This window comes from Chelonoidis abingdonii, chromosome 2, assembly GCF_003597395.2.
Source record: "Chelonoidis abingdonii isolate Lonesome George chromosome 2, CheloAbing_2.0, whole genome shotgun sequence".
NCBI lineage: Eukaryota > Metazoa > Chordata > Testudines > Testudinidae > Chelonoidis > Chelonoidis abingdonii.
In genome coordinates, this window is record NC_133770.1 from 42258145 (window position 1) to 42285020 (window position 26876).

General features: G+C 41.2%; 1 protein-coding gene across 5 annotated transcripts in view; it reads right to left on the reverse strand.

The window, feature by feature from the left end:
• Positions 1–26876, reverse strand: part of CACNB2 (calcium voltage-gated channel auxiliary subunit beta 2) — a 463236-nt gene that overhangs the window by 65836 nt on the left and 370524 nt on the right. For all 5 annotated transcript variants that reach the window (XM_075062308.1, XM_075062307.1, XM_032777577.2 and 2 more), the window contains 2 exons: positions 11329–11451; positions 5382–5518 (listed from right to left, as the gene is read on the reverse strand). In XM_075062308.1, the coding sequence (XP_074918409.1) occupies positions 5382–5518; positions 11329–11451 (260 nt within the window). The remainder of the gene's footprint in view (positions 1–5381; positions 5519–11328; positions 11452–26876) is intronic.

Below are 26876 nucleotides of genomic sequence, written 5' to 3' on the forward strand. Positions count from 1 at the left end.
AATTGATCATCACTATGTGGAACTAGTACCTTTGGCAAATGCAAGGTTGGAATATGCACAGCTAGGGTGACCAGGTGTCCCGATAAAATCAGGACCGTCCCGATATTTAACCCTTTGTCCGGCGTCCCAATCAATGTACGATCAGGACACTATTTGTCCTGATATTCAGGTAAGGAGGTGAGCGGGAGGGAGGCGCTGACCCATGGGTTCTCCGGGGCTGGAGCACCCACGGGGAAAAATTGCAGCCAAGCTCCCTCCTCCTCGTCTCCATCTCTCCCCCACTCCCCAGCACGCCATGTCCCCGCTCCTCCCCCATCAGCACTTCCTGCTGCCTAACAGCTGTTTGGTGGTGCTTAGTGCTTTCCAGGAGGGGGGAGGAGCAGGGACATGGCGCTTTCAGGGGAGGAGGCGGAGAAGAGGCAGGGCAGGGATGGGGACTTGGGGGAAGGGGTTGAATGATGGTGGGGCGAGGGCAATGCAGAGGTGGGAGGTAAGCAAGCACCCACTCGGCAGAGGGGAAGTCGGCGCTGTAGGGGTGAGTGGCAGCCGGGGGGATGAAGAGGCAAGCGGCAAGCGAGGCAAGTGAGGTGAGGCGGCGAGCGGTGGGTGGGGGACTGAGGAGGGATGCAGCAAGCCAGCGGCAGGCCAGGGAATGAAGAAGGGTGTGATGGTGGGGGAGCCGAGTGGGGAGGGGGTGGGACCTGGGGCAGAGTTGGGGCGGAGCAGGGGTGATCTGGTCACCCTATGCACAGCTCAGAAGTTTTGAATATAAATGCCTCTTCACCAGATTTACACTTCTTATGGTATTTACTTGGGCTTTCTAGCCAAAACTCTGATGGGAAGGGAGGGGTGTGTGTGTGTGTGTGTGCGTGACAGAGAGAGAGAGCGCGCGCGCGCAGTACAGGTGAGAAATGTTCCTTTTCTCCCAAATAGTGTAAATTACAATAGTATCCCTATTATACAGAAACTAAGAATCTCCAGAGATGTTTCTGGAAGCTTGTTAATTATTGACAAAACAAACACTTGCCTCAAATAGAAACTAGATTCACTCAGTAACAATATCAAGAAAATAAATGTTATTTACCTAGAAAAATAGAACTAGTGGGATAACTGCTTTATGGTTCATGGTACAACCCCACTAATTGACAGAGATTAGGAAGAACATTCCCCTATTAGAAGTTTGCGCTAATAAGCAGTTTGTCCTATATTTAGTACAGGATTTCTTGCATCTTCTTATGAAGAACCTGGTAGTGAATAGCATCAGAGACAAGATACTGGATTAGATGGACTAATAGTCCAAGGCAATTCCTAAATGTTTATGTAAAAGAAAAAAGATGACTACATTTCCTTAGGGCTTTAGTCTTCTCCAGCATAAAGCTTGTAGAGAAGAACTTTTCCAAGATGGACATGAAAATAATATATGCAGAATAACTGACTGGTTAAAACAGAACTTTAAGATTACCTTTGCTGGGAATCAAGGGTTAATCTGCAATACCAGCTTTTTTTTTTTTTTTAAATTTAGCATAAAGTGGATCAGTAACTGGAGCCTGACACTCTGTAATCCCCACTTGGAGTTTGTCAGCTGGAGTGCCAGACTGTAGGTGATCCTACTCAAGAGACAACAACTGCAATGGCTGCCAGATCCTTCTGACACCATTTCCTGGCACACTTGGAGTCACGGGCAGGGAGAGATTGGAGTAGAAACTCCTGCTGAAGCCAATATAGAGGCTTTTACATGGTGTGATCTGGACAAGCAGTTCATGGGGGAAATGATGAGCAATGGCTGCTCAGTGGGAGGGGGCCAGCCTAACTCAGAGAGACAGTGAGACAAACTAGTGTATAGCAAGCCACTTTGGGCTTTTTTATTTTTGACTCTGGGCAACCGTTTTCATGCAGTTGCATCTGGGTTTTTTTTATCCCACTTGACTCTGGAGCTGCTCCCCCATGCCCTCCCAAACTAAGCCCCACTCAGTGTCATAATGCAACCCCCCTCCATCATCATGACGCCATGACTCTCACACTGCCAGCTACCCCTCTTCCCCTTTTTTGGTGCCATTTTAGGACCAAGCAGGCTTGGTTTTGGGTGGTTTTCCTGGCTGGAAGCTGCATAAGAAAGAAGCAAAACAGCTCAGCAAATCTCTGATTATCTCTCTGTAGTGAGGTGGTGTGGTTCCCTGCCTCCCCAGAGAGAGACGAGCCCCAGCTAGCCTCCCTACACTCATGCTCCTCACAGCGGGAGTCTTTTTTAACTGCAATGAGAAAGTTGCATGGGTCAGGCAGTTCCAGTTCTGTAGAGACTGTGTGTCCAGTGTGGCAGAGCTCCAACCCAGTGCCAACTACAGACAGCCAGATGAGACCTCCACAGGACTCTGAGCCAGGCAGCATGTGAGCCTGGTAGGAGTCAGGAGAGGAGGACCCTCTCCCCCGAGGTGTGAAGACACATTAAGGGAACTCACTTTGTTTAGGCTGGCCAACATTCACAGCTTTGTAGCACACAGCTCAGGACTCAATCTCAGCATATCATTTTCCTGGGAAGGTGCCAGGGAGGGAGCCAGGGGTTGGGAAGAGCTGTGAGTGTTGGAGGTGGGGAATTTGTTGGTTAGTGTTGAATACTTTTTATTTAACCCTAACCCTTTCCTTCCCCAGATCCTATTTTCCTGCTCCCTATAAAGTCCCCTGTGTTACACTGTTACTTTTCAGTGTGGAATTTCATGGCTGGAATTTGGGTTGATGTACTTCATTGTTTCTTGTGTACTGGACTTTATACTTCTTGGCCATTAGCAGCATTATTCATTTTCCCGAGGGACAACACCCTCAGGCACAGTAAGGAGTCATCTTGGGTGGAGGCACCGGGCATCAGACAAAGAACCCAGGACCTACTCCATGGGAGGACAGGAGAGAAGCCACTCCAAGTAGGAAGCACCAGGGAGGAGAGGCTACAACTCTAAAATGCAATAGGCTTTCTGATAAACTGTTCTCAATCCATTCCAAACATTCACATTCAGTAGATAAAGTAAAACTGTAAGTGGTTACAGTCATGTTTCAAGTGACAAGCACAGTACTCAGCAGGGTCTGAACAGAAACAAATGCACTTTATACATGTTTATGAAAAGCCCAAATAAAAGCTAAGAATTCTCAAAGGGAAGATGTCTCTAACTCAGACTGAGAAAGTGTTAGAACATAAGACAGTTTTTGAGTAGAGCAAATAAAGGGTTTATTTGGTCCTGTGTACACTAAACCACAGAAGTGGTCCATTTGGATTTGTAGATCTTTCTGGTAGATTCCTCCTGAGAAATTGGGACTTCAGAAGTCTCATCTGAGCTATCTAGCTAACTAGTCTGTGCCTCTAGGAGCCATGCCAAAAGAGATCAAGATATGAAATTCGGAGACTTGGTCAGTAATGGCAAGACTTTCAGCCTCATAGGATTGGCCTCCACCATCTCAGACAGGAAAGGTAACTAAATCTAACTTGACCATTAGATGACAATGTGGCCACCTCATGCAGAAGTGAACACATCAATGTTCACTATAATTTGCACAAAGGACTTACATATGCCACCTGGGTATCACAAACTGTCCTTGAACCATCATGAAGTTAGTCTTGGATGGCATGACAGACAGATATGAGCAGACACTTCCTCAGTGTCTGTCCTGAAACTATGGAAGCCTCGGGGTAATATAATTAACAATCTTCTGTGGCAGTGTGCCATGGTACTGCAAACATATTACAATTGACTACATCCTGATTTTAGTTAAACCAGGGTAAATCCGGAGTATCTTTACTTTCCTCAGTGAACTTATCCTGGATTTACTTTGGCTTGACTTGACTGAAATCAGAACTCAGCTCAACATTTGAACACTTGCTGACTGTTGAATTTTCCCTTCATAGTTCACATCATGCTACACTTAGGTGTCAAGAGGGCTTTAACTTGAACCATGACTAACAGGGCCCTTGTGTTGTTGTTGTTACTAATTTGTATTCCTGTAGTGCCTGTAAGGTCTAGGAATGAACCAGGACACCACTGTGCTATGGTACAAACACAAAACGAAAAGAGCTTACAATCTTAGTATAAGACAAGAGACAATAAGGCAATATGGATCAACATGATAGGCAGTGGACCACGAGTTCAGTCACTGTTAAGGATGGAGGGGGGGGGTTGTGAGTGGGGGGTTGGTAGACATCACGAAATAGGAGAGTTTCAAGAAGGATTCTGAAGGGCGTATGTTAGCTTTGTGGATTTTCATGGGTATTGCATATATCTGTCAGGAATAAGATGGAACTTGGAGTAATTTTTTTTAGTAGTTTATACATGTACCATTATGGAACCCATTACTGGCAGAAACATTTAATCATAATCTAATCTAGAACCAGGTGTGTTAGCAGTATCTCCAGATCCACAGGGCATGCATTTCCAAAACATCTATAACATCCACCTTTGAGTCCTTGAAAGCTTCTCAGACAGCTCAATTTAATCTATCCTCTTATTTAAAAAAAACCCAGGAGACTTCAGGTCCTCATGGGGAGGGTCATTTCCTTCTCTTCCAAAGACTCCCAGGATGTTGAAGCACTGCTCCAGGACCTTTCAGACCACACTGGTGCCAGTTTCTGACAGACAAGCTTCTGTCCAACTAGAGAACTACACTCACACCTGATTATCTCTAAGACTCCTCCTTCAAGGCTTTTCATGCTGACTTAGCTCTGGATTTAAGCAAGTATCAAGCTATTTGCCCCAATATCTGATAGCTGAAGGGGATTCCCTGGAGAAGATCCTATATCCAAATGCACTGTGATCCTTGCCAAGGCATTACAAACACAGTGAATGCACAGTATGCTGAGTACACCAGGTACTCACTGGAAATATTTGAAGCCACAGGACTATTTTCCATATCTACAAAAGAAAAATGGACACAAGACAACATGCCTGGATAGCAAAGATAACAAAACAAAACTCAAAATGAGACCCATACTAAAAGATAACACAAGAAAAAGGGAAGAGAGAGACAACAGCAAGAAGTTTATCACCACTGCTTGGTTCTTTGAAACCTTGGTGTTCTGTCAGACCCTTTCAAGAAATATCTTTTTAAAATTAAACAAAGTAACAAGGTAAATTCAGCACTGCTACTAGACCTGAAAAGTACATGTAACAAAGCAATCAAAGGTGAATTTAACAGCTGCAAAACTGGCACACAGCATTATCTGAGAGAAACTTAGAATCCCGCCTGCAGAGAGAAGAAAAGTGAAGAATGGCAGCTACTGGCCACTGAAACAGCTGAGTACGTTGATTCACCCTCTACTGAGGAGGCTGTTCAATGCATTCAGAACTTTATGCAATGCAAATTCCACGCAAAGATATTTTAAAATTTGTCTTTATTTTTATTACCTGGAGTAGAATTTTCCTTGCTTTGCCCTTTGTTCATGCTGTATCCTCATGTTTTCTAATTTGACTGGACTTGGTATGAATCCTATTTCACAGCCTTCTTTTACCAACCGTCCTATCCACCAGTCATTGTTAAACTTCTAAACATATAAAGAAATGAAAATATTATTATTATTGGCTCATTTTATTCTCCCCGCCCCATTTGGAGTCAGTTCTTTTTTTGTACAATTCCTCTCCAGTTAGTCACTGCACTAAATTATTATGACTATGAAGAATAATCATAACTTGCAAACAATTAAAATACCATTGCATGTATGCACAAACTCTCTCTCCTAGTCTTCATGATTCTCCAGGAATTTGAGTTCCCTTCCACCTCTCCAACTTCAACCCTTTCCATTTTACAGGTTGTTCTCTATGCTTTTCAAATATCAGTGTTCCTCCTTTTCTCCCAGCTTGTCTCTCTCTACAGTGGACAGTAGATACTTCCATTCTGCTCCTATCACCAGTAACACCCTCCCTAACTTCCTAACACTTCAAAACTTGTCTCTAGAGGCTTATTTTTCCTGGATGTAGCCCATGACTTCCAACTCTTTACCTGGCATATAAAACTCTACTCTGTAAAAATCACCCTATGCTCCATCATGTGCTCTGAGACTTTGCCATTCCCTCCCTCCTTATTCCTGATCTATCACATTTACACATGCTATCTATATGGTATATTCTAATTGGATGAATTCAAACTGGAACTGGTACAGAGAAGGGCTACTAGGATGATCTGAGGAATGGAAAAACTATCTTATGAAAGGAGACTGAAAGAGCTTGGTTTGTTTAACCTAACTAAAAGAAGGCTGAGGGGAGATATGATTGCTCTTTATAAATATATCAGAGGGATAAATATCAGGGAGGGAGAGGAATTATTTACGCTTAGCACCAGTGTGGACACAAGAACAAATGGATACAAACCGGACACTAGGAAGTTTAGACTTGAAATTAGACGCAGGTTTCTAACCATTAGAGGAGTGAAGTTCTGGAACAGCCTTCCAAGAGGAGTACTGGGGGCAAAAGACATATCTGGCTTCAAGACTAAGCTTGATAAGTTTATGGAGGGGATAGTATGGATGGGATAGCCTAATTTTGGCAATTAATTCATCTTTGATTATTAGCAGGTAAATATGCCCAATGGTCTGTGATGGGATGGGATCTGAGTTACTACAGAGAATTTTTTCTTGGGTGCTGTCTGGGGAGTCTTGCCCACATGCTCAGGGTTTAACTGATCGCCATATTTGGGGTCGGGAAGGAATTTTCCTCCAGGGAAGATTGGCAGAGGCCCTGGAGCTTTTTCGCCTTCCTCTGCAGCATGGGGCATGGGTCACTTGCTGGAGGATTCTCTGCATCTAGAGGTCTTTAAACCACGATTTGAGGACTTCAATAACTCAGACGTAGGTTAGGGGTTTGTTCCTGGAGTGGGTGGGTGAGATTCTGTGGCCTGCATTGTGCAGGAGGTCAGACTAGATGATCATAATGGTTCCTTCTGACTTTAAATCTATGAATCAACTCTAATATATCCACATCCACATGAACAGACAAAAATTGAGAAATATTTTATGATATTTTTGTGTGAATGGAAAAGTTACAAGTAGGTTTAGCATACAAGATATCCCAATTAACAGAATGTTACTTTATGCATACATGTAACAGTGAACAGATCAGTTAGAACCACGCTTCATTCCTATTTAAATATTCATATCAGATTCCACTACCACATAGCTTGTAATATTAACCAATGTGCAGCAGTTAAAAGAGAAAACAGAATGCCTGTGTACCTTTAAAAAGGAAATAAAGGTAATTCAGAATATAATGGCAATGGGACAATGACACACACCGTTTATTTGAGTTCAAATTTGGTCACTTATGTGGAATTTTTGTGATGCCTGAGACAAATTTTAAGTTTACTTGCTAGTTAAACAAGCAAACACAAGTCTGATGCTCGGTAATTAGCATGACTGCATAATGCTGCATTCATGCCACTGGCTCCTGTCTTTGCGAATGAGAGAACAGGTAGTGTTGACATGATTCTGTTCATCAGAATTCTTAATGCAAATCCCTTTGGGTCACTGAAGATATTATATAGGATAGATTATAGAGGAATTCAGACAAGATTTTTTTTCTTTATTGTGCACCCTTTATATCTGAATTATTCCCTTTTATGTGTGCTTCATGTTCATGGGAAAAATCAATCATTAATCACCAATGTAAAATGGACTAAAAATCTCTATTTATTGTTTCCTTTCCCTAACCTCTGTCTATGTTTCTGTCTATCTATTGAGAATTCCTTGGGAATGACTGTTCCATGAATACTGGGAAAAGCACCTACCCACCTCATGGACACGACCATTAATAACAACAACTGAATTCCTTGTCTCTCTGCAGAAGCAAAAATGTGGATGATTTCAAAGAAGTGCCAGATGCTTTTACACATGTACAGATGAATTGTTCCAATAGTTTTGATGCTGACTCCCAGCTTTTCTGCCTCTTCCACAGTTAATGACAATTGCACAGGAGGCAGATCACTTCAACAGTCAACCATGAGACCAAAGAAGCAATTTTGCAAAAGCATAGCAGTTATGCTTACAACTAGCCTAGACAAAAAACCATTACACAATAACAAGAATGCATAAATATCTCCTATTTACCGCTATCCTGCAGCCTCAATAAACAGAAATGTGTTTATTAAGACTACTGCATCAGTGAGTAATAGGAGTTGTGGTGCCTCGTCACAAGTCTCCAATTTAGGGGAATCTTGGGAAGATCACCTTGGAGCAAAAACACCATGGGACACTCTGCCAGGGAGCTGAAGACTTAAGGTACGTCTACACTATGGGATAATTCCGAATTACATTAAACCGGTTTTATAAAACAGATATTATAAATTCGATTTCACGCGGCCACACTAGGCACACTAATTTGGCGGTGTGCGTCCATGGTCCGAGGCTAGCATTGATTTCTGGAGCGTTGCATTGTGGGTAGCTATTCCGTAGCTATCCCATAGTTCCCGCAGTCTCCCCCGCCCCTTGGAATTCTGGGTTGAATCATTGTCGCGGGTGGTTCTGGGTAAATGTCGTCAGTCATTCCTTCCTCCGGGAAAACAACAGCAGACAATCCTCGCGGCCCTTTTCCCTGGATTGCCCCTGGCAAGATGCCATAGCAATGGAAACTCCATGGAGCCCGTTCAGCTTTTTTTTTTTACAGTCACTGTATTGTGTAACTGGATGCCGGCAGACAGATGCGATAATTCCAGCGCTACATAGCAGCATTTCTCACAACTTGCTTATTGCATGATACATACCAGACGAGTTAAGCAAAGTCTTGTTCTGTACCCGTCTACTGCTAAAATGAGATGCGGTTCTCTCTCCCCCTCTGTACTGTCCTACTGCTATCATGAGTGCCCCTGCTGAGATCCGGCCGGGGGCCGCAAAGCAACTGAATGACTCCCCAAGTTCGCCAATCCTCCGGTCTCCTTTAGTGTTGTTCTAAAAATAGAAGTCAGTCCTGTCGTTGAGACAACTATATGTAGTGCAATTGTACCAGAGGAACAGTGTATTACATAGAGAGCACAGCTGCTTTTGTACAGTATTCCACAAGAGGGTTAGTCCCTGAACACCCTAACCTTGTTGACTTCTACTCCTACCCCCAAGCCTTCCTGGGCCTAAAAACTCGCGTATTCAAGATGTCACCAACGGGATTGATTAGTCGTCATTGAAGTAATAAAAGACAAATGCGCAAGGAATAACGAGACAACACTAGAGAGTATTTTTAGTGACATGAGATAATGATGGGGGAAGCAGCCTCCCGGTGCTATTGAAGAGGTCAGGAGGGGACACTTAAGCCGGTTGTCGGGGGAGAGGAGCCCAGTTCATCGCGAATTGCTATGATAGAGCCAGCGCATAAGAGCATCATGAAACATTATCTTTCTTACACACATGAAAGGGAGGGGGCTGATGACAAGCTTAGGCAACCGCAAGCAGTTGCTATTGTTGAAGGACATGTACGAAGCCGTGTCACCTGTCCCCAGTCTACTAGGAGTGACCAGGAATCATCCTAGTTTCTTTATAAACCAGGGCGCCCCCCACCGGACCCGGCCTCATCTCAGGCCAACATGTTAGGTATTACCCTGCAGTTAATCAAAGCACTGAGCACTCAGGGGTTTCATAAGGACCACATTATCAGCCGTACTAGCATTCCGAGCTCACCAAGGAGAGGGGGGAGGAGGAGCAGAAATTGGAGCATAAAAAAAGACGCTTCACTGCTGCAGCATTAGCAGTCTACCAGCAGCATTCAGTAGACATCAAGCGTGACATTGAAAGAAGTCAAGAAATGAATTTCTTTCCCTTGTTCTTTCCACGTGGTGGGGGGGGGAGTAACACTGAGGAGCTATTCCTACCAACGCCAGACATGTGTTTTGAACCTACAGCATTGGGAGCTCAGCCAACGATGCAAATGCTTTTCGGAGACTAGCCTGTGCGACCTGTGGGGACCACTTACGCTGCGCACGATACCCAATTGACCCGTAAGAAAGTACTACCCTCCAGTAGCATTAGCGTCCATTTGAGCTCCTGCTGGCTTACCGGTTAGTCTTGTCACGCAGCACTTGTAGCCTGGCAAAGTTTTATTCAAATGCTTTGGTATTTCGTCTCTCTGTACCTGGGAGCTCTGATACACAGAGTTTTCTCCGCCATACACGATCAGATCCAATCTCCCGTATGGTCCATGCTGGACCTTCTTTTGGATTTGGGACTGCATCGCCAGCGCGTGCTGATCACAGCTACATGCTGGGGCAAAAAGGAAATATAATCAATAAGTGTCGGCAAGGGGCTTTTTTCCTGTTTACCCTGCTGTCCCACTTGCTATTCCAGAAGTTCAGATTGCACTAATCCAAAGCGGCTCATGTGCCTGCACTGTGGGATACCGCCCGGAGGCCAATAACATCGATTTGCGGCTACACTAAGCCTAATCTGATATGTTTATATCGATTTTAGTGCTCCCTCTCATCAGGGAGGACTACAGAAATCAATTTAAAGAGCCCTTTATATCGATATAAAGAGCATTGTAGTGTGGACAGGTACAGCGTTAAATCGATTTAACGCTGTTTAAATCGATTTAAACGCGTAGTGTAGACCAGGCCTTAGATTCAGGAAATAGATTCAGAAGTGAGCAACAGAAGACTGTACCAGGCAGCTTCCCAGAGAAAGTTTTAAAATTATTTACTTCAGATGTTGACCATCCACATTTTTTTATTGCAAGTAGGGGAGAAAGAAGGAAGATTTGTGGTATGAAATTTCCTTTGTGCCCATGTAAAAAATTTCCAAGAACTGATTGGGAGAAAGGATAGACCAATGGCACAGACAACGTGGACAGACAATCACTTGGGAGGCTAGTATAAGCATATTGATAGTTATTACATTGTTTATTTACTAATTTCTTATAGCAATATATTTAAATGCTGTCTATGATATAGTATAATTAACTGAAATCAATGAAGTTATTCCAGGAAAAAACACAGGGCCAAGGAATTTTTTCAGACTGAGTCACAAGCTTTAGAGAGAAGTAACTGTTGGCAGCTGAATCAGAACAAATCCCTATAGTGCGAGGACAGTGAATCCCTGCAGAGATTACATCATTGAATATGCAGAATGCAGAACGAGATTTGTTTTAAAGCCTACAAAAGTGATACAATCATCAGAGAACATCGTAATTTTCTTTTCAAATGTTAGGTATTTGAAGGCAGAATGTGCAACAGATCATGAGCACAATATTTCCAGGAAGCTACAAATCCTGTTGCATTGTTACATTTTGGTAATATTTGTACAGTGCTTTGAAAATGTAAAGTGCTATGTTAAGTGCTATTATTATTATTATTAAAATAGTGAAAACAGCTGCAAGTTTTACTTACTTCTTTAACATGAAGAAAATCTTTTGCTTCAAATGAAATGGCCATGCCTGGAACTGGGACGTCGTCATCATGTCCTGCACTATAGCCGACATTGGTCCGGACTGCAAATGCAACAGGTTTGGTCTGCAGGGCAAAAGGTAAACAGAATTTGAACATTTTCTCTCTCAGACCTACAGAGTCAGATATAGAGATATTGATATAAACTTGATACAATACTTCCAGGAAGTAATCTACCTAATGTTCTCTCAATTAACATAGCAAAAACCACATGCCCTAAAACTTATGAAATATACAAACTGCTCCACTCAAAATATTTTTGTTCACAATGTGAACATACCAGGTATATTCTAACCATTTCACTTGAGAAAAAACAGCTGACATTTAGTTTCAAAGCAATAGAATTGTTAGTAATGTTCATGTAGAAATATAATGTGAAGGTCTAAATTTCAAAAATGACTAGTGATTTTGGGCATCCAGAAACTGAAGCACCCAAAGTAGCTTGTTGCTACTGAAATCTTAGGTCAAAATGTCCATTTACAGCATACATTAGGTACATGTCCTTAAAAGCTCACCATCACAGTATTACATTGAAAATTAGACGATCCCAAGAGTTTTCCATCTGTTAAATAGCCCAGCTCTCTTCTCTTGGTGCTTAAAGTGTTTTCTACACTGAAAAGTACCTGTATAAAAATGACATTCTGAAGTTCCATGCTTATTTTATCTCAATTGTTCCATATCATATTTTCTCATTTTATGAATGAATGTATGTATTTTTAGCCATTAGCACTGCAGACTCACTCTGGATCTCAAAGTTCATTTTAGTTAATGCATTAATATCACTTAATACCACTAAAACATTCTTCAGTCCAATTCTGCCCTCTCTTACAAGAGGGTTGCAAATTTAATCATGATCAGAAGTTGATTGCAATTGGAACTCTCTCATAGCTGTGTTAGCTTTGCAGTGCAAAAAGGAGAAAATACTAGAGAAAGCTTATTTTAAAGTAAGCAGATCTGCAGTCAATGCTTATGTGTTAAGCTTATGTATAATATTATGCATTAAAATATTTTTGAGAGGAAATGTCCTTAAATATGCATAGAGCAGTGGTTCCCAAACTTTAACAACCTGTGAACTCCTTCCACTAAAATGTCAAGTCTTGCGAACCCCCACCTAAAAATGAATATTTCCAGGGATTTTCTCCTTTACCTGAGTATAAATTATAAAAGCAGTGATCTTGGGAATATAAATTTTGTTTTTATGACACACTATTATTAATTATTATTTATCATTACAATATTTTTATTACATTATGAAAACAGCAACACTCTTCCAAGATTTCACTTTCGTAGCTTGTATCACTTTGAATAAGTCTGTTGTAAGACAAGGCTCCTATGTTTCATCAAGGAGCATCAGATGTGAAACAGCATGAAGTATTTAAGGAGCCAACTCAAAGAGTTCCTCTGACACAAGCATTCAGGTCTTGAGCAGTCCAGGCAATGCATGTTACAACAAAGTTTAAACTTGTTCTTCATAATAATTTAAAAAACAATACTAGCTGCCTATTTAATTTTAAAAAGAGCAAAAAATATCCACCTCCCTTTCCATTTCTTATAAGGAGTCTTGAAGTTTAAATCTCCTCAATGTGGTAGATATGCTTGCTTTGATTTGCTTAGCTCTTGGAAGTCCAGGGGCTCCGGGCTGCTGGCCCTGTGCTGCCCGGGGTCCCTAGGGACAGCTTTGTCCGTCTTTAGGGATTTTTTTCCCCAAAAAACCCCTTGTAACATTTCGTGAACCCCCAGGGGTTCACGAACACCAGTTTGGGAACCACTGCCATAGAGGGTTTGATTCTACACTCATTTAAGTCAATGGTACAGTATCAGGGCTAGAAAGCATAACTGCTGAGTAAGAAGATGCCAACTTTACCTAGTCACTTCTCAGAGTAAAAGCATACTTTAAGGTTAGTGGTACAGTAAGACTAACTGACAAAATATAATAATCATTGTTAAACAATTAAATGTAAGAAAACCTATGTAAATACAACATTAATGTACACATTTTAAAAACCCAAAGTCATGAAAATAAAAAATGTGGATTTCCAAAGCAATGTTAAAGCAAACATTGTCCAGGTAGTAGAGTCTCACTCATTTGCAATAATGACTGCTCCTGGGGGAGTTCTGTGTCACTGCGCGTGTGCAGAATTCATGTCCCCCACAGTTTTCTTTGCTTCCCCATAGAAAAATGACCAGCTGGTAGAGACATAAATCATGGGAGGAAGGCTGGGCAGTCATGTGTGAGAGAGAGAGAGAGAGAGACACACACACACACACACTCTGTCCCTCTTCCTTTGCCATTGTTGCATGACTGGCATGGAGGGGCAGAGTTTAGGCTTGAGACAGGCTCTGTGCCCTCAGGCAGAGCAGAATGTAGCAGCCTGACTGCTTAGTGAATTGTTCCCATTGTCTGTGTGAATTCCCCGAGGAGTATAAAATAAGTGTAAAAGTTTTAAGCCTCCTTTACATTGCCAGACTGGTGTAAAGGACAGTATGACCTTATAAATGCTTATGGTGCTTTAGTGATTAGAACTGGTCTAAATTTTTGGACTGAAAAAGTTTCCTATCAAAATGTGGTCCATGAACTGTTTGCTATTGACCTTTCTGGAGATGGTCAGTAGCCAATATAAACTGTGAATTTATTCCCAAGCCCCCACTTGCTCTTCAGTTGCCTATGATGCAACACTGAGCATATGGTTGCATATATTTGTTGACTAACAACTAGAAATAAAAGGGCCAAACTTAGCTACATTACTATGAGACAAAAGTCGTTTAGGGATTTCCCCACTCCCATTCACTATCCACTGTATTGTTGTTTAAATAAATTACCTAAATAATTGAAAGCAGCATGATTATATTGCATTATTTTGACAAATAAAATATGCAGAATTTTGTAGAATTTTTATTTTTTTGGAGCAGAATTCCCCCAGAAATACAACTCAACACAAAGTACAGATTTTTCTGATTTTTTTAAGTAAAGGAACAAATAACTTATACAATCAAAGAAATGGCATAATAAAATTAGTTTATTTACTTTTACTGATGCAGCTTACTTTTGATTATTTTTGATAATACATAGTTTACTAATAAATGTTCTGTAGGCTGCTGTGTAATTCACTGAATAATAATTGGGGATTTCATTTACATTTCTCCAAATTATTATCCAAAATCTAAGACCCAGATCCTGGGGATGGTCAAACTGTGTTTGTTGCAAGATCCAGGGTGGTTCTGCCTTGATCCTTGATCCAGCCAGAACCCTAACCAGTTCCCTGAATAATTTAGAACAGCCTAAATTAAGCCACCTACAGCAGTCCCTAAGGGCCAGTTCTGTTGACTCAGAATCCTTCTAGTGCAGAGTACTTGGGAGTCCACCTCCTGTTGCTCCAGGCCATGCTTTTGGGCCACTCAGAAATTCCCCTGCTATCAGGAGTCCCCAGAAGCCCTGACAGGCCAACTCTCTGTTCCCTTAGTGCTGCAGATCTGCGTCAAACTCCCTAGTCCTTATGGTTGCTAAAACAGTTTTAAAGTGTGAACTGGAGATAACTGATGCCCTATCCATCTTAATAGAGTATGAACACATTTTTGTGACAGTTTCAATGTCATCATTAACTATCTCACTGCTGATTGTTTTAGCAGAAGCACAAAGTAAACATGATTATGGTATAGACACTTCTAGATTTGGAGACAGAAATTGGAGTGTGTTAAAGCGAGTAGCTAATTGCTGTAAAGTGTTGCTAGGGTGATGGTTGAACAATTCAACACACTGCTTCCGAAGTATAAAGACACCACTGTTTCTACCCAAAAAAGAGAAGGGGAAAAAGGCAAAGCATCCTACCCCCACAGCAAAAGCGTCAGCTGCCTCAAACCAAAATCATCTGATACGTTTACCTGGATACCAAAAAGCCCCTAGTGCCATATCCAGGTTTCCCCTGACAAATTGTACTATCGCATTACTTATTAGTAGTGGCATTGCAGCAGTATAAAATAATGAGATTTAATATAAAAATAAACAAACAAACAATACTTGGTACAGATATTATTCTGTGTTGTTTGGACTGGAAAGGGAGGTGGGCCGTGAGGAGGAGAAGGGTCTCTGCTGCTTAATTTAGGCCTAATGTGCTGCATAGGCTGTGGGGTACACAAGGTGACCAGATGTTAAGGGGAAAATATCGGGACCACCGCAGGAGGGGCGTTTTTTTTTAAACACTCACCTGTCCATGAGTTCGGCGGAGAGCCCTTCAGTCAAGGACAGTTTTCAGCAGTATTTAGGTGGGGGTTAATAAACCTTGCTTCCAAAGACATAAGCACCAACCGCCGAAATACCACCGAAGACCGTCTGCGACTGAAGGACTCTCCGCTGAATTGCCGCCAAAGACCAGGAAACAAAATATCAGAACAAATGGCATCCTGACTGTACTCTGGTCGGGACATGGGACAAACTCCTCAAAATCAGGACAGTCTGGATTTTTTGGAGTTTGGTCACCCTAGGGTTACATGATGTTTTGCAAGAGTAATGGAGTCTCAGTAATATAATGCTTCACTGCAGGCCTTAGCTATGACGTCTTTGCTGAGAAGTGGAGTAAAACAGATGTTTCTTTTTGTGACAATTACTGGTTTGTAGATCCACAAAGTGGCAATTAGGAGGATTGTACTGTACTTATGTAGTATTTTCAATTATTTATTCTATTAAATGTAAAAGTGCAAGGTAGCTGAGTTATTGTGGAAACTTTATTTCAGGTCTTGTACATTTAAGATCTCAGTCGTACTGTTGCAATAATGTAGGTTTATTAAACTTAATTTTCCAAAGGAAAAAAATGGCACTATTATGTGATCTTAATGTAACGGCAATAGCACAACTTATCTAAATGGGCAACCTGGAAAGAGTTTTGCAGTTGGAAGGATAAAACTGTGAGCTTCTTTTCAGGGATGTGGGAATGGGGTGTCAGGATCGTTTCTATAGCTGGGTTTAAATAGGGAGTTCCACTGGCAGTAAATATAGAAAGCAGTTATTGGATAGGATTTATATCAATGTGCAGTGTAATGATGCATATATACAGTAGGAGTTAAAGTGAGATTATTCGACTCAATAAACAAAGCAAAATTTTAGCATACTGGGGCTCAAAGAAAGGCCTCTGCTGTACTTCTGATGCTACCTCTGAAATAAGTGGGGAAATAGCAGTTGCTGGCTGGATGTGTGCAGAGATTGGAAAGCTGAAATTGGTACCACTTAAGTACATGCATACTTCAACTGATAAGGAAAATGACAGCTATAGGGTTGCTTGAATAAGTACTACTCAACATAGTTAAGGGTTATGATACCTGACCTGTAATAATTTCTTCACATATTTTTTCCCAAACTGACTATAAATTGTGGAATCATAGAATATTGGGGTTGGAAGGCACCTCAGCAAGTCATCTAGTCCAAACCCCTGCTCAAAGCAGGACCAATCTCTAGGCAGATATTTGCCCCGGATAGCCCCCTCAAGAATTGAACTGCCAACCCTAGGTTTAGCAGGCCAATGCTCAAGCCCCTGAGCTATTCCTCCTCCCAATCATCGATGACTTAGCTGTATGCCAATTTTGAAGTTTTAAAAATCAGCTTTTTTTATCATCTGAGTGAAGACAGTGAACGATTATTAGAACATAATCCTCATATTAGTCATTTTCATGAGGCTACAACACAAAGCCATAGTCTAGACTGAAAATACAGTTTAGACAACACAGCCTATTGGCATGTACTCATATTCATTGTGAAACTAACTTACATTTTCTTTGGATCAGATCTTACAAATGATGGGACCTTAGCCAAAGACAAGAATACTTAGCCCATTTTTACAGATCTATTAGTACTCTATGAAGATCAGAATTTACCATCTAAGGACAGTATCAGCCTTCCTCCTATCCATAACAATTGCAGTTCTTCCTTACTTATGCCAACAGTATGTGAAAGTAGTTGTCACAGTTGCCTAAAATAATTCATTCTGACGTTAAAACAAATGACTACCTTCCACAATAGCCACAAATGAATAATGCATCAACTCTTGTATAGTCACAAGTCCTCACTCTTATAGTTAAACCAGTCAGATGAAGCGAAAGACTGACAAATGATATTCCCTTTTACACAATCATTTAGGAATTATTTCTCCTTATCAGATATTTGGAAATATTCCAACTAGTTGACTTGGGATGACAAGTCCCAATGTAGGGACGAGACAGCTAGGGTAGAGAGATTCCATTGTCTTTCCCTATGTTGTAAAAGGAAGTTGTGAAGTTATGCATGAGTAGATGTGAAAATAATTGGTTGAAACTTCAGGTTTCACTTAATTGTTGAAAAGTTCTTTATGTAACTTGCACTTGCTTCACTGGATTCAATCTAAAAGTCAAACAAGAAGCATTCATATGAGATTTGAAAACAGGCATGCCTCCAAAGAAGTGCACAAAAACACTATGAAATTCTGATCTTTTGCACTTTCATGATCCATTTTTATAACTCAGATGACTAATTCAGAGCCTCTTATTGTATCAGTTCCTGCCACCCCACCTTCTCAATCCATCTCTCTCTTCCTCTAACTCTACTTGTCTGTATGATTCTTTTGTTGCCCTGCACCTTCCAAGTAACAAGTCTGTTAATAACTGAGGAACACTTTGGATTCTTCGAATCTACCATTATAAAAGTGGAATGTTTAGGTCAAATTGGAGTGAGATGGAAAAAAAACAGGTATTAGGTCAGAACTACCTAACACCTTTATTTTCCATGTCACTCCAATTTGACGTAAACGTGCCAACTTTGAAAATGGTAGATTTGAAGAATCTAAAAAGTGTTCCTCGATTATTCTTTCAATCACAGCTAATGATGCAAAACTAAAATTGTACTTTCAATTAACGGTTTTCAAGGCCACATGTCCCAGAAAGTGCCTGATCTTACTACTGTGAAATGGCTGGAGACTAACCCAATTCATTGATTTATCTTTTCTTTCCTGGACTAAGTCTGAACTGCTATATCCAATATAGCTTATCATTCCCAGTCTATATCCTTTCTACTCTACAGAATGGAACCTGTAGATCTTTTGAAGGAATCTGATTCCTAAAATGACAAAATAGGAACAGCAAAGGGCTAATATATATACACATGCCTTTTCTGATGGCGAGCATTTTAGGAATTATGTACAGCATCCTTGTTCACATGCCTTTTTTCTCTTTTATCTTCTCTGTCAACAAGCTGTCAGAAATCACTAATTAACTTGACAATCATACAGCTATCAAATCATTAAACAGATCTTTTGCATTCCTTTGTGCGTCACAAAAGAAAAAGGAATTTAAGATGAGCCCTCAGCACGCAAGGATCAGTTTGGAATGAAATGCAAACAAATATCAGTCTGTTTCTTAAAACCCAATACGCTTGTTGAAATAGCCACTCATATCTATAGGATCAGTTTCAGAAGCTGTTGTCTAAGATGTGGGAATATTTCCATTTTTCAAACATCAGTAATATTTTAGAGTTATAAACATTAATTATCTAAGATACTACTCTGAAAAAAACTATAACAAGAAAAATGTTCTGTTTACTTAATTAATAGAAACACCACCCACTCACTAATACTAGGTCAGCATACATATCATGTGAACATTTTCCTGTTGATTTCCACCTGTTCATTTGAGAACTTCTGCATAAGACAATTTATGGCCTGATTCTGTCATGTTTGCTCAAATTAAGTAGCATTTTCTAAGGAAAACAGTCCACTGAAATCAAAGGGACTGGCCACAGAGTAAGTCTCTACTCAGTGTAAGCAAGAGTGGCAGAATCAGGATTTTCAATGGTGCCTGGACTTCACTCTTTATATTTAATTGATTAATAGCCAGGAACAGTGGTTCTCAACCAGGGGTACACATATCCCTGGTGGTACGCAGAGGTCTTTTAAGGAGTACATCAACTCATCTAGATATTTGCCTAGTTTTACAACAGGTTACATCAAAAGCACTAGTGAAGTCAGTACAAACTAAAATTTCATACAGACTATGATTTGTTTATACTGCTCTATATACATTGAAATGTTAATACAATATTTATATTCAACTTGATTTATTTTATAATTATATGATAAAAATTAGAAAGTAAGCAATTTTCCAGTACTAGTGTGCTGTGACCCTTTTGAATTTTTGTCTGATTTTGTAAGCAAGTAGTTTTTAAGTGAGGTGAAACTTGGGGGTATACAAGACAAATCAGACTCCTGAAAGGGGTACAGTAGTCTGGAAAGGTTGAGAACCACTGCCCTGGAATATCAAATGGATTTCTGGCTCTTGACTAACCATCAGCAGAACTTGCTTTTGTCTTTTGGACCACCACAAAAGCTGCATCAAAGATGTAGGATCAGCAAGGAAGGCAGCAGTTGGAGGGCATACATCACCATGAAGGAAGATTTAAAACAGGCCAGCATTGTCAAAATAAGAAGAATATTTTTCCAGGTCTAGACTTTTCCCCATGAGAAGAATGATGGTAGAGGATCTACAAAAGTCTGATGATTTAGGGACTGATTTAATTCCTATTGAAGGAAACTAAAGAACTTGGATCAAGACCCCAGTGAAGAAAGAGGCGGCTATTAACACTAACTAAAGGAAATTGATACATAATCGCCATCCACTATTTAATATGAAGAACAAGTATTGGATTAACATCATGTGGTATTCTAGAATAGTTTTTCAATGATACTGATGAATTTAAAAGCATTCATACAGCTTCTCCTTTATTGTCTGGCTAAAAGGCAATTGACATGAACTGGTTGTTTTGCAGCAGAAGTAAAAAGAAAAATGTGCAATAACTTTGATTCTTCGAGATGTGTCTCCCTCTGTATGCTCCACTTAAAGTGCACTTGTGTCCCTTACCTCTTTCATCAGAGATTTCTCATAGCACTATCTGTTTGGCCCACATGTGTGTTAGTCAGCTTTGTGCCCTGTGCCATTGTTATATAGCACTGTGCATGCAAACTGCCCTCAGTTCTTTCTCTACTGCAAAGTCCTATTCCAGAGAACTCCAGAGCAGGAGGAGGGTTGATAGTGGAGAACCCATAGGGACACACATCTTGAAGAACCACAGTTACTGCACTGCATAGGGTAGGTAACCATTTATACCTCTTCTTTGAATAGTGTCCCTTTGGGTGTTCCACTCTATGTGACTATCAACCAGTTCCTTCTAAATGGAGGGGACTTTGGAGTTGAGTCCTGAACAGAAGAGAGTACAGCCAAGCCAAACATAGTATCAAAGCAGAGCTGTGAGTTATTTTGTAGTGTTTAACAAGCTCTGTACAGAAGGCTAAGAAACGACTTTACATATTTCAATAATGGCACATTTTTGAGAAATGCCATTGAGGTGGAAATGGACCTTGTAGAGTGAGTTCTTACTGAACAAGCTTGAATATTAGAATATTCATAGTAAGAATTAATGTAGATGGATATCCACTTAGAAAGTCTTTGATTAGAGATTGCAGACCCTTTTGATCTATCTGTGAGAAAACAATTTGGGGGTCTTTCTGAAGGGTTTAGTCTCTTCCAGATAGAAGGCCAGGGCTCTCCTGATGTCAAGGATGTGCAACTTGCCTCTTGTTTATCTAGGTGAGGTTTAGGGTGGAAAACTGGCAGACGAATGGGTTGGCTAATATGAAACTCAGAGGAAACTTTAGGTAAAAATTTGGGGTTTAGTCACAATGTGACACTGTCCTTAATAAATACTGTGAATGGGGAGCATGCCATAAGGGCCCCTATTTCCCCAAACTAACACACCAACTTGATGGTTATCAGGACTGCTGTTTCATTGATAAATGGAGGAATGAACAGGTAGTCATCAGTTCAAATGGTGGTCTTGTAATGCATTTAAGAACCAGATTGAGGTCCCAGATCAGAATAGGATGCTTGACTGGCAGAAAGAGATTTCTGAGCCCCCTGAGGAACTCCTGTCATTTGGTGGGCAAAAACAGAATAACTATTGGAGAATGGAAAGCCATGATGGCTGCCATGTGGACACTAATGGAGCTCCGCGATAGCCCCAGCTTTTTAACGTTAGGATATAGTCCAATATATCTGCCAGCAATTATGTCATCGGTGGAATATGTTTGAGGTCATACCAACAGACAAATCTTGTCCATTTTTGAGAGTACATATGGCAAGTAGACTGTTTTCTGTTGTGTATTAGTATTCTATTTACCTCTTCTGAGCAGGTTGTCTCTAATCCTGTGAACCACTGATACCCCCTCTCCCCATGCTTTGAGCTAAACAACTCTGAGACTGAGGTGAAGGATCTTCCTGCCTTTCTTGGAGAGGAGATAAGGAGCAACCTGGAGAGTGATCTGGTGTATAAGTAAGGAAATCACGTTTATCTGGTCCAGGTCAGAATGATTAGGATGACTCTGGCTTTGTTCTTTTTTATTTTGAGTATTCTGCTCCTGCCCTGAAGGACTAAAACCAACCCTGGGATGGGGCTGTGGCTGAAGAAAGCAGCTTTTAGGCTGGGCTGATTGGGAGCAGGGCTGCAGCTGGGGCCACGCCCCAAACAGACTCAGCTGGCTCTATAAACACAGAAAAGCCAGGGGCAGACGGAGAGTCTCCCTCTGCCTGTAGAGGGAGAAGGGCCTGGCTGCAGGGGGCTAGACACAGGGTACCTGACTGGAGCAGGGCTGGGAGCGGCAGAGGAGCTGGGGAGCTCCTGCCTGGAAAGCCCCAGGCTGAGGCCTAGCATAAGGCCAAGAGGTACTGGGGGCTGCAGGGGACAGCCCAAGGGGTAGGCAAAAGCAGCAGGTCCAAACCCAACCTTGCCAGCGATGAGTAGGCTGATACTGCAGTCTGCCCCAGGGCATGGGGGCTAGATGATGACTGGCAGTAGCCCGATACTGAGGCGAAGTGGGAATAGTGGGTGGGGTTCCCTGGGGAGGGGAGACCTTAAGACTGAGGGGTTACTGCCAGGGGGCAGCACCTCAGGTAAAAGGCAGCGGGGTCCAGGGAGAGACACAGGGGCCAGAGGACAGGCGGATCATCGGCCTGCAGAGGGTGCTCTGCAGCTATAACCGAGCTAATTCCCAGAAGTCACCAGCAGGAGGTGCCACCCCCCATTTTTTTCCTCCCCCCCATGATATTGTATGGCATGTGTACATAACACATCACATTAAGCCCCATGGTTCACTACAGCTGGCTAAACACTCAGGTTTAACTTTGCAAGTTTAATTCTGACATAATCATGACCTCTAGGAAATGGGCTTCCATCAAACATAAAATAGTTGTTTACTTGGTGTCCCCCCAATCAGTCATTTTCAGAATTGGATGTAAAATTGTTTGTGCTCTGTAGGTTATACCACTACAATAATCTCTCTTCTCTTTTATTTTGTTTTAAACCACACACTACAAAGATGTCTTGGATTATTTCTTTATTAACAGAAAAATATTCAAAATACTAGCTGAATTCTTTTTGGCTTTGTATTAGAACAACACAGAAGAAGACAGATGGAACAAATTCTACTTTCCATTATACATATGTAAATCCAGAGTCTAAACTGGATTAACACTGGCACAAAATGAGCATAAAATCTTGCCCCACTACCAAAAGTGCAGAAAGTCCTGCTTGAAGTAAAGCTGTTTTGGTTCCACTTTACAGCAGCAAGGAGACCAGATTTCACATGCTCAAACAGAGGTGTGCACCTCCACTGTATTGCAGTTCCCAAAGTCCTCAGAGGTTCACTCTATGGCTATGTCTACACAGCACACCACTACTAAAGCAAAGCATGATCTTTAGCTTGGCTCTACTTTTATGCATTCTGGCTTGCCTAGGCCTATCAGAGAGCCACGTAGCCCCTGGTTCTATTGCATATGAGCACAACTCACTCATAGAGTTGCCAACTTTTTAATGGCACATAACCGAACACTCTGCCCTGCCCCTTCCCTGAAGCCCTGTCCTGCCCTGCCCCTTCACCAAGGGCCTGCCCCCGCTCGCTCCATCCCCCACTCTCTCCATTGCTTGCTCTCCCACACTCTCACTCACTTTTACCAGGCTGGGGGGGTGGGGGTGGGGTGCAGGAGGGGTATAAGGGTTCCATCTGGGGTGTGGGATCTGGGATGGGGCCGGGATGAGGGGCTTGGGGTGTGGGTTCCGGGTAGGGCCAGAAATGAGGAGCTGCGGAGCAACACTTGGGGCGGGGGCAGCAAGCAGAACTTCCCTGGCCATGCCTCTGCTTATGGGCCACAAGGACCTGGCGACCGCTTCCAGGAGCCACACAGAGCTAGGGCAGGCAGGGAGCCTGCCTTAGCCCCCCTGTCCCTCAGGCAGTGCCAACTGGAGCCACCAGGGTCCCTTTTCGAGCAGGCATTCTGGTCAAAAAGTGGATGCCTGGCAACACTACCCACTGAAGGCTCAGAGATTATTGCACTCTCTGTGCCCAGGAGATGCAAGATCTGGTCTTTCTGTATACTTCAATGGGACAGAAGGAGGAGAGGCCATGTATTTACACCTTCTCATCCACTGAACATCCTAAACTGACACACATTGAGGAGAGGCTGACTGGCTCTATAATAAAAAATATTTACCATAAAAATGGCCATGTTACTCAGACTTAGCATTAAAGTGGGGTAGAATAAAAATACATGCTAATCATTATTAGACTACCAATTAATATCCATTATGGCAAGGCACCTTCTCAGTCTCCCCAGCCTCTGCTGCTTTTAGTCATGGTGAGACAGGCTTGGGTAATGTGGTCCCCCCTTGGGACACAGGGGAAGTCTGCTCCCCGTATCTCCACCAGTCCTGTTTAGAGTATTTTTACTCCCTTGCGGGAGAGAGTACTGCCTCTCCCTCTGCTCCCCTCCCCCCCTTCCTCCCAGGGAAGGGTTTAAAAAGGTCTCAGACAGCCCTAAATTGGAGTCAGCTGATACTAATTAAGCTCAGGTAGCTCCCCCTCAACTGATTCTAATTGCTACCTTGGTAACCCTTTCTCAGTTGAATCTGATTGACTTGTAGTTGCCTCCCAGTTGATAAGGAGGAGGGCCTTTTAACCCTTTGGGACTGATTCCTACCCCTCCCTTGCAGCTGTCTGGTCCTGAGTTTATCACACCATATATTCACAGGTATGCTTCCAAACGGCCTTTACGGGAAGGAACATTCCAGAGGCTCTGCTTGCATGAGTCACTGTGTCAATGCCACCATGTTTCCAGAGTGAGAAAAAATGTGTGTCCTCTTCACAGAGATCAAACCAAGTATATGATACTACTACTCTAATTGTCCTCTAGATTGTAGTTGATATTTGGTAAAAAAGCAAGTTATTTAACATGGAGCTATATATAGGAGAAAAAGCAGTCATGTATGCAATGAATTAGCAATTCATAATATTCAGTAGCTATTGTAAAAAACCCTCACAGTAACAGTAACATTCTGATTAAGTTATAAATTATCATTTTGTAAACAAATAAATACATAAAATTCTGACTGTCCTGAATTTACAGATGGTCTTTTTACGTAGACTAGCTGAGGCAATGCCTCTTTATACACCATTATCCATTTCGCAGCAGAAAATAGAGAAATAACTACGATTACACTATCAAATCCTGAATAATAATTCATCATTAAATAGCACAGCACATAATATGTCATTCGTTTCTGTTAAAAATTAGTTTTTCAAAAGAAGTTCTACTGAACAGTCATTGTAAGAAAGGATCTGAAAGCAAGCACAGAAATATTAAGGAGCAATCAAAACCAAGCACTGACATAAGAGATAACATGCATGCCTGCTTTTCTAAAACATTTATTCTCTGGTACAAAAATGTTCAGATGAGTGTCCTACTCATTCATATTGTAATAGTGAACGAGAACTATTGACTGACTAACCACTAACTCATGCTGCACTATCACCAATAGGAATCTTCAATAAGTTACTGCCCTGGACTTGCTTCTTAGCAATGCTCTAAAGATTTCTTATTAAAGGGCAACATCTCACTTCTCAGGCAGAGAAGAAAATGAAAAGTAATTCCAAAGGAGATAAATGCAGCAGCTAAAAATTCTCTTCAGTTTACTTCTCCATCAAGGAAATAGCTGTGGAACTTTGAGTAGGAAATAAAGCAAAATCTGACTGCAGCAATTCATTTAATTGAATGTTTTATGTGATCAAAATTCAAACTCTAATTCACTGATGAAGGTCAAACACTGATTTCTTCACATAGATAAAACAAGTCCCTGAATGTAACATTTTAAAAGATAAATAGAGCCATGATATTCAACATTGTTGCTTTTTGCAATTCATGATACTACCAGGATAAAGTACAATATGTCACATTTTCAAGCAATTGCTTACCTCACTAGGGTAAAAATAGTATGCCAAAATATCATGCCAAATAACTGTCTTTCACTCTTTCTTTTAATCCATATATAATTTAAATACCCAACATCTAGCATTTCACTCTGTATTCTACAATTCTAAAATTAGAAAGGGTCAAAGAAATTAAGTCCTTTCTGTTCATTTTCTAAATCTCTCTGAAAATGTGATGACAGTTTAGCACTCAGTTAATCCATCGTTTGGACTACAAGGACAGATGCTACCAGATGTTAAACAGTTTTACATTTTATCTTTCTAAGAGAAATGCTGTCATTTGACCAGGCACCTCCTTATCTTTAGAACGTATATATTCTAACAAAATTAAAAAAAAAAAAAAAGGTCAGAAAACACCACTAAAAGTCAGATTTTTAAATAGAGAGGTCTGTGCACAAAATGGGTGAGCAATCACCATACTATGGGTGTAAGTGGGTGAAAAAAATTACATAAGGGACCATTGTGATCATCTAGTCTGACCTCTTGTGTAACAGAACTTTCAAAATAATTATTACAACATATCTTTTAGAAACACTTCCTATCCTGACTTAAAAATTGTCAGTGATGGAGAATCCACCATGACCTTTGGTAAATTGTTTCAATGATTAATTTTACTCACTCTTAAAAATGTACGCCTTATTTCCAGTCTGAACATATCTAGTTTCAACTTCCAACCATTGGATCATATTATTCCTTTCTCTGATAGACTGAAGAGCCCCTTATTAAATATTTGTTACCCATGTAGGTACTTCCAGACTGTAATCCAGTTATCCCTTAACTTTCCATTTGTTAAGCTAAATAGATTGAACTCTTTGAATCTACCACTATAAGGCATGTTTTCTAATACTTTAATCATTCTTGCAGATCTTCTCTGAACCCCTCCAACATCCCTCTTGAATTGTGGACACCAGAACTGGACACACAGTATTTCAGCAGTAGTCACACTAGGGCCAAGTATACTTGAGATTTCCTGGTTCATGCATCCAAGAATTGCACTAGCCCTTTTCGTCACAGCATCACCGTGGAAGCTTAGAGTCAGCTGATTATCCACTATGATCTCCAAATATTTTTCATAGTAACTACTTCGCAGGATAGATTCTCCATCTTGTAAGCATGGCCAACATTCTTTTTTTCTTAGATGTATACATTTATATTTAGCCATATTAA